Raw genomic sequence first — 9,283 nt, forward strand, 5'->3', positions numbered from 1 at the left:
CGCCACATTTATACCTGTGGATCTGTACTTTCTCTGTTTATGTATCTCAAAACCCCAATCCTCCTCTCTCCGTATCTTCACACTTCCCTCTAGTTCATGCTGTCTCTATTCTTTTCTCCTTCTTCTTGCTTCTACTGGGGACTCTCACATCTCTTATCACAACCCATACATTCATCCAGTGTGTCAAGCACATTTGCACATATGCTGCCATCATCATTTTCAAAACATTCTCTTCCCACTTGAGACCCTGATATCAGCTTCCCTTTCCTTCCCCCTCCCGTTCCTGCCCTCCCTCCTTCAGGAACCCTTGATAAGTTATTGATTTATTATTTTCATATCTTACATTGTCCTCCGTTGTCTCTCACCCACTTTTCCATTATTCGTCCCCCTGAGAGGGGGTTCTAGATTGATCCTTGTGACTGATTCCCCCTCCCCCCACACCCTTCCCTAATCCTCCTGGTATCTCTACTCTCATTGCTGACCCTGGGGGGTTTATCTAACCTGGATTCCCTGTGTCGCAGGCTCTTACCTGTAGCAGTGTGCATGTTCTGATTTGTCAGGTAGAATTGAGGTCATGATAATGGGGGGAAGGAAGCACCAAAGAACTAGAGGAAAGTTGTGTTTCATCGGTGCTACACTGCATCCTGACTCACTCATCACTTCCATGTGACCCCTCTGTGAGGGGATGTCCAATTGTCTACAGATGGGCACTGGGTCTCCACTCCATGCCCGCCTCCCTTTCACATTGGGTATGATTTTGTTCTGGGTCTTAGATGCCTGATACCTGATCCCATCGATACCTCGTGATCACACAGGCTGGTGTGCTTCTTCCATGTGGGCTTTGTTGCCTCTGAGCTAGATGGTCGCTTGTTTATCTTCAAGTCTTTAAGACCCCAGATGCTGTATCTTTTGATAGCCGGGCACCATCAGCTTTCTTCACCACATTTGCTGCCACTGTTCTTATTGTGCCTTGTCTCCTTGTGCCTCTGTAAAGGGTGACACTGAAGAGATGTCCTGCATGGTTTAACATGAACACTTCTTTGCTCTCTCCCAGATTCAGTCCTTGCATGTTCTTTATTTATTTAACAGTTATCTGGTGACAATCTTTGCTATTAACTTCCCATTATCTTTACTCTAGGTAAGGAGCATGGTGTAGCAGTCTGTGGGCTGGGCTGCTAGCCATAAGGTCAGCAGTTTGAAAGCACCAGCTACTCCAAAGAAGAAAGATGAGGCTTTCTCTTCTTGGAAACCTACAGAGGCTGTTCTACTTTGGCCTATAGGGTAGCCGTGAGTCAGAATCAACTCCATGACAGTTAGGGAATGAGTTTACTCTAGTTAAAGGAACACTAATGAGTGCGCTACATATTAGGCTTTATACCACAAGCTCACTAGTTCGAAACCACTAGCCGCTCTGTGGGAGGAAGATGAAGCTTTCTACTCCTATACAGATTGACAGTCCCAGAAACTTCCAGATGTAGTTCCACTCTGTCCTAGCGGGCTGGTTTGAGATCAACACTATAGCAATGCACTTTATTTCTGAGTGTTTAGTTAATGCTTAGCATTAAGATATGCATCTCATCTATTGAAGCCTGGATTAGGTGGATGAGCTTGATAGGACCTTGTCGAAAAGATAAAATCTTGATTCATTCACTGCTGGAGATTGGAGGTGAGAAGATCCCAGGAATTCATGTGCAAAGATGGTATCTTAGAGCTAAATATCACCACTGTTTCAAAGATGAAGCCCAGAATCACCTGCTGAGACCTTAATAGTAGGGAGATTAGAATGGAAATGTGGGGAAATGGTAAAACTGGGGGAACCTCCTCAGCTGTTGGAAGCATATGTGTGGAGCCAGAGGGGAATATTTATGACCTAGCTTTCAGAATTAAGACCTCACTAAACTCTGTAACTCATTTCACTTTGGTCCACAATGGAAACTGCAGTCAGGAAATCAAATTGAATATTGCATTGCCTAAATTTGCTGCAAACAAACAAACGCACCCCAAACCCAGCCTCACCTAGGTGTTAAAGAACAAGGGTATCCCTTTGAGGACTAAGGTATGCCTGAACCATTGAATAAAGACCAAAGAATTGTGCTGTTGGTGAAGCACATCGCATATACTATGGATTGCTAGAAAGATAAATAAAGCTATTTTGGGAGAAGTACAGCCAGAATGTGCCGTAGAAGCATGGATTGTGAGACGTAGTCTGATACACTGTGACATGTCATCGGAAGGACAGTCCCTGGAAAAGGACGTCTTTCTTGGTCGAAGGTCGGTGAAGAAGAAGCGCCTTAATGGAATGGCTGCGAAAATGGGCTCCCCCGCTGAGCGCGGCGTTTCCTGTAAGCGAGGCAGTGTTCCCGTTTGCTGTACTAAACGTCGCCATGAATCAGAACTTGCTCGATGACACGGAACGACAACAATCATAAAGCTTCCAAAGCTTGGCAAGCCAGGGCTCAGGAAGACCCTAAGTCCTAAAATAACAAGTCTTAGAGATTTTTTTCCCGACCATGGTGCACACATATGTGCTCTCTACCCCTAAGTCACTGGATCTCATTAAATATATTCTTTCAGAGGGCTCTCTTGCTAGAAAACTGGGCTATGACGAATCCTGTTTTGGTTGTGTCCAAGGTACCTGATCACAAGTTACTTCCTTTCAAAACCTCTGTGTTATCAGTTCTATTATAATAGTAATAGGTATCCCACAGGGCTATTGCGAAGATTAATAGCATTCACATACTCAAATCAATAGCCAAATGATTCTTCTGTAGCAAATGCCCAGTATATTAACTCAAGATGGATATGTGCATTTCAAGTTATCTCTAGTTTTAGGATTGAATCCATTGAGGTGGCTAAAGAGTCTTGGTCATGCGATGGTTAAGGATGGGGCTACTAAGCAAAAAGTTGGGGGGTGGACCCCAGCAGGAGCTCTGCAGTAGGGCGTGGCCTGGTGGTCTGCTCCCAGAAGGCTGCCAGCTGAGGAAACTCTGCGGGGCGGGCAGGTGTAGTCTGTCTGTCATATAGGGCACCTGTGAGTCACAGTCAACATGATGGTAGTTTAACTATGTGTGTGTGTGTGTGTGTGTGTGTGTGTCTAGTTAAATACACATAAGCCCCAATAATACAAATATGTATGTATATATACACATATTTTATTATTCCAGTTTTAAGTTGTCCATTCTATATTACCCCCTATCCTTTTTATCTTTAAATCATTTTGAAAGTCAGATCATGAAATGCAATCTATATATATTAGTCCTATATGTCGCTTGCAATCTCAATCATCTCTGAGTGGATGTTGACTCTCTATCATTCTCGGTTGGATGTTTTTGTAAAACATAATTGGCTTGATTCTTACCACAAAGCAGGAAAGAAGACTTAAGGTGAGTAAATCAATAACCCAGATTGGTTTAAAGGGTCACACAGGCCGAGGACAATGAACTCTATACCAAGCGCAGGTTCTCTTCATTTTGTGCAGTTATCGCCATCCTTGAATTAGAATCCACTCAATGTCAGTGGGATTTCTATCTTTGAGGATATTTTAGTTGCTTCAAATTAGAATTTATTTTTCTGTCTACATCTGTCTGGGGAGAAGCTGAGACCAAGAAGAAGTCAGGGGCCTAGAGTCATCTTGCAGGAGAGAAGGTACCTTTGCCGTGCCGCCCTAGCCTCACCGCCACGTCGTCTAGGAAAGGGGGACAAAGGAGGACGGTAACAAGAAGCTACTCCTCCACAGTGCACGTGCTTTGACACTGAGACAAAACACACCCACACGTTCTAGATGACTGCAGGGAAAGGCATATAGGGAGGGACAGTGGAATGCCAACCTGCATGACGGGCCAAGTAGATGCCAACCAGTTGTCTCATGGCCCAAGCCAGACCCAAAAGCCTTTATATAAAGACAGCCCTCTGCCCAGATGCCTCAGCCTGCATGACTGCACCCCTGTGAGGAAGGTGAGTCCAGGGACTGGGCCTTGGTGTTGGGGTGCGAGTGATGATCCGGGGAGGGGGGTGCCTGAATTCATAGAGGAGAAGTTGGGAACTGATGAAAAATGGTACCTTAGCCTGAGAAGAAAAAGCTGATGTTTTTGTAGAGGACAAGAGAAGGATTCATGTGGGGCTTGTATGAAAAATTGGGTGGGGAAGTCAACGGATGTTGAGAACCTGACTTTATCCTTGGTACCCTTTTGTTCCTGCTCTCCCTGGAAAGATGTCCTCAGTAACCGACATCTGGAGAGCAGAGTTGTGTGTGGAAGAGTTACCTTCCCCCGGGGCATGGATATTTAGATGTTCTCTATAAAGAAGAATAGAAGGCCCCCTTCATCAATGAAGGATTTTCTGTTTTCAGTTCAAAGAGAGCTGTTTTTTGAGATGTCTATCATCAAATTAGCCTCCCTAATTTGTTGGTCTTTTGACTGTCTTCACAGAATGGGTGGAGTTGAGGAGGGCAAAGGGTGGAAACTCCCTAGTGTGGTGTTGGTGCTTATGCCTGCTTCCAGCAGGCAATGTTTATGCCACACCTGTGCAGGGTTCTAATTGCCGCTGAATGCCAGTCTTGTGATTAAGAGCCCTGCCTCGCAGAGGCCAGAGGAAGACATTTTTCAGGCCAGCAGGTTATCATACTTCAAGTCATAATCAACAGTGTACCAACTACCTGGTCAAGTAGGTCCTGAGTCTTTGCAAGGCTCATAGATTTTGCGTGTGTGTTTTCGTATATGTTCATAGAGCACCTGCTTAAACAACTTTCCCTGGAAAAGAGGGAAGGTAGACAAGCATTTTATGTTGCAGCACCTGCCAAATAACTGAGTGGACCCTTTGTTTCTCAACTGGATGCTTAGACTTTGAAGACACACAGAAGATACCTGAGTGCATGTTCTCTTCTATGTGTGTGTATGTGTGTGTGCCTTACACATACACATACAATGGGGTTTCAAAACGTTTGAGGAAACATACTATTATCTTCTCGTTCCACTTTCCTTGAACTTTAAGAAGCCCCCTCGTATATTGCATTGCTATTTTATGCATAAGGAAATTCAAGTGCCTGTGGGCACTTACAGCCTTGGATGCAGGTGCAACCTTCCTGGACTCCCACCATGTAGCCCCTGAGGAAGTAACAGGGATCCCCTTGTCCTCAGCGCCCTCTGGTGCCAGACGCTGGCAGTGTTCACTTCCCAGGCAGAGACTGTGGACACTGCTACCCTAGAGGTGTTGTGTCCAGAGGCTGTGTCTCAGAAGCACACAGCGAGGGCTTATGGTCGATGCAGGCAGGGCCTCACAGGGAATTGGGTCCAGGTCTTCTCTGCTGTGGGTTTGCAGAACTTGATTTGGGTGGAGCCAGAGGTCAGTGGGAGGAAGCAGGATGCCTTCTCTGGGTCTGGCTGCTCCTCACCCAAATGGCTTACTCTTCTCTCTTCTCTCCTCCCTCAGGTCCTGCCCGCCCACCTGTGTCAGGATCATGTGTGAACAGCAGTCCATGCCGTCCTTCCTACCTATCCCCCAGTGCTGCGTGAAGGGCTCCTCCTTCTGCCCCTTCCCAGCCCCCTGTGCCACAGGCCAGGTAGTGGTCCAGGAGCCTTGTGAGATGCAAATAGTGGAATGCCCAGCACCGTGCCCAGTTCAAGTGTCACAGGTGCCATGCCAGGCACCGTGCCAGTCTAAAACCACCCAAGTGAAGTCCCAAGTTCCATGCCAGGCTCAGAGCACCCAGGTTTCAGGCCAGGTTCAGGACATCCAGGCTTTAGGTCAGGCAGAGAGTACTGAGGCTTCATTTCAACCCGGGGTTACCTATGTGCCCTGTGAGGCCCCATGCCCCGTGCAGACTTGCTATGTAAAATGTGCTCCGGTTTGCTACACAGACACCTATTACATGAAATGTCCAGTCCAGACCTATGTACCCTACCCAGCTCCGCAGCCTGTCCACACATACGTGGACTACTCCCCCGTGTGCCAGGCTCGGGGAGGATTCTCCACCCAGGGCCAGTATCAGGGCTCCTATGGTAGCTGTGGCCCTCAGGTCCAGTCGCGGGCGTCCTACAGTGGCTGTACGTCTCAGTTCCAGTCACGGCCATCGTATGGCGGCTGCGCCCCCCAGTTCCAGGCGCGGGCGTCCTATGGTAGCTGTGGCCCCCAGACCCAGTCGCGGGGGTCCTTCGGCGGCCGCTGTGCCCAGCAGCGCCAGTCCCGAGCCTCCTTCCGCACTTGTGCCCCACAGTGCCAGGCCCAGGAATCCTATGGGAGCTTCACTGCCCAGCGCAGGTCCCAGAGCGCCAGCAGATGCCCCCCTCCTCGCCCGCTACAGCCTTCCTACCGCAGCTGCTCCCCGCCCTGGCGCTGCGGGCCCCACTACAGCGGCGGCCTGTCTGCAGGGTGCTCCCCGGATTGTTGCAAGGATTGCACCCCGCCCCGCCGCTCTGAGCCCATCCACCACAGCGGCTGTGCTGGCAGTCGTCCATCCGGCCGCTCTCGGAGCTGCGGGCCCAAGTGCAGGATCGAGATTTCCTCCCCCTGCTGCCCAACGCAGGTTCCCCCAACCAGAACCCCGGTTCGGATCCCCCCCATCGGACGGTGCTCCGAGAGCTGCGCACCACGGCCCTCTAATGGTGCCTCCTGTCCAGACTTGAGGCCACGTGAACTTCCGAGATCCAGCGTCTGGCCGCCACTCCGCCACCTCGACCCATATCCCGAGCCACCAGTGCAGCGACGTCCCATTCCGGCACCCCGTCCATACCCGCGGCCATGCCCAGTTCCTCTGCCCCGGGCATATCCGCGGCCGTGCCCGGATCCCCGCCCGTGCCCTCCACCGCGCCGACGTTCAGAACCCTGTTTATATCCGGAACCTCATCCGGAACCACGCCCGGCACCACGTCCTCGTCCAGTGCAGTGTGACCGTCCTCGCCCAGTGCAGTGTGACCGTCCGCGTCCAGTGCAGTGTGAGTCCCCAGAGCCACGTCCCTATCCTCAGCCTTTCGACAGCTCAGAACCTTGTCCGTGTCCAGAGCCGATTCCTCTGCCAGCACCCTGCCCAAGTCCCGAGCCCTGTACGGAGCGCCGCAGCTACCCCAACCCATGCCTGGGCCCTAATCCAAGTTCATGTCCCGAGGATATAGGCTGTCGTGAATCCAACCCACACTGCCTAGACACTGAGATGCCCAGCTGTGTCTCCGGTGGTTATAACCAGGGCCGAGACAGCAGTGCCAGCTGTGGCCCCTGCGGTCTAGGGGGCTACGGAGACCAAGGAGACCACTGCTTCGGAGTGAAAGGTGGAGCTTGTAGTGGAGCAAAGGGCGCTTATTTTTAAAAAAAAAACAATGTCGCCGACACATCCCTGCCTCCTGCTCTGAACACGTCGCTACTTGATTCCACCAGCTGCTTTCCTGAGCTATTCTTGTTTGCAGCTCCAAGACGTTCATGGTCTCCCTACTCCAAGCGTGATGCGCGGGGTCTTTGTCTGTCTGTCCTCTCAGGATCCACATACTTGGTCTGAGACACCTCATCAGTCTCACCTCTAACGCCTCCTCTGCATACAGCCTCGCTTCTCGCCAGACCAGTCTTGGCCACCTGGTGCATTGGGTGTGGCCCAGCCTCTGCTTCCCAGCCTCTGCTCACTCTGCCTAGGCGTGGACTCCGAACTCCCATGTACAGGTCTCTTCCTTGACGCCTTCTTGGCTCGTTCCACCCCACGGGGCTCTGCCTGTTCTGACTGCAGAAGTCATTGCATTGCCCAAACCATCCACTGGGAAACTGCCTTGCGCCATCAGTTTGTCATTTCACCGTTCAGGTGTGTCTGCTTTACCTGCCCAACTAGATTGTAAGCTCCCATTCAAGCGGGGCCAGGCGGTGCCTAAATGCTTGTGCTGTTCCTGGGGCAAGCAGCTGCTCAACAAGGCGTGTGGATTGGCAGCTTACGCCATGGTTTGTGCTGATGGGAAATTCAGGAATTTGGAGCCAGGGGGTCTGTGTAACAATAGATACATATACTCAGAGGCTGGATCCCAAGTAATTGTCTGTTCTTGACTCCTCCTTGGCTTGCTGGAATAAATCTGCATGTTTCTTCATGGTTCTTCTGTGCGTGTTTATTGCACCCATAGTTTGAGCTTTTCTTCATCAGACCCGGGGGGCTGCCCTATGGTTCTCTTTCCCTCCTCGGTGGCCCGGTCCCTGTTGGGGAAACTTGGATGAAAAGACAAGTCAAGAAAGAACAAAAGAACAATTTGTTCTTACCTTGTGGTCCTGCTCGATAACTCGCCCCCAGCAAAGGGAACACAGAAGAGATGCGTGCTATAGCAAAGTGCGGTGAAGACATTAGATGGTGACAAACTCTCAGATAAAATACCACCTGGGTTCTTAAAGGCTTGGGCAAGCAGACATCTAAGGGAGATGTCAACTAAGTCCACATGGTAGAAGCACACCATCATCAGTCCCCAAAGGATTGTAAATCATATAACCTGAAGTTGAAGGGAATAGTTTCAGAGCCTAAATTATGGGAATCGGTTTGCAGGAGGCTATGGATGACCGTGGGAGCCCAAGATCCATTTGGGGAACGACATGGGAAATAAGTGTTCGGTGAGCTCAACCTATCCATAATAGAGGGATGGGAGGAAAGTGGTTACTAAAGAGTGTATTGGAGAGATGACTGTACAAGATCAAAGGGATAAACCTGAATTGAACAATTAAGACCTTGCCAGTTGATTCCCCCTCTGATGAATGCTGGACCTGATCTTGTTTTCAACATTTCCTGTAGTCTTATTTTGTTTGGTCGTGTAGAGGTTTATCTCAGATGTGCTATGTCATTGGGGAGCAACCTCTTAATTTCTTGTTATAAGTTTTTTTCTGTTTTTAGTACCATATAGGAAACCCAGGATCGATGAGCCTATGGGGACATCGAGTAGAATAAGGGTTTCGGGCAGGGGGCGGAGTGTACACCGGTGGTGGCACCCGGTAACCGAGGTCAAGGACTTCAGAAAGGAAAAGAGCATCCTGAAACAGACTGTGGTAGCAAATGCACAACACTCCTGGTGAGCTTGAACTATGGAAGGATACAATAAAAAGTGAAAAAGAATGAGGGCATGAACTTGTGGTTCCGAGGTTTCATGTAGCACTACTCAAGCCTGCTTTACACATGACACCCCACTCCGAGGCCATCCTCACAGTGATTTGATCTTTGCAGAACCAGAAGAAGGGAAGCAAGGAATTGCTCACACTCCCCCCCCCCAAATTAAATTATTTAGTTCCTCATTTTTGAGGGAATGCAAAAGCCTGACTCTGAGGTCCTTATGTTCTCTCC

The 9,283-nt window shown here is 49.7% G+C and overlaps 1 protein-coding gene across 1 annotated transcript; it reads left to right on the top strand.

Moving 5' to 3' along the window:
• The first annotated feature begins 5,455 nt into the window (after positions 1-5,455).
• On the top strand, positions 5,456-7,297 carry KPRP (keratinocyte proline rich protein). Its single transcript, XM_075540367.1, has one exon. It carries the CDS (start codon positions 5,456-5,458, stop codon positions 7,295-7,297), a length of 1,842 nt encoding a protein of 613 aa, XP_075396482.1.
• The last annotated feature ends 1,986 nt before the right edge of the window (positions 7,298-9,283 follow it).

This window comes from Tenrec ecaudatus, chromosome 1 (assembly GCF_050624435.1).
Source record: "Tenrec ecaudatus isolate mTenEca1 chromosome 1, mTenEca1.hap1, whole genome shotgun sequence".
NCBI classification, from domain to species: Eukaryota; Metazoa; Chordata; class Mammalia; order Afrosoricida; family Tenrecidae; genus Tenrec; species Tenrec ecaudatus.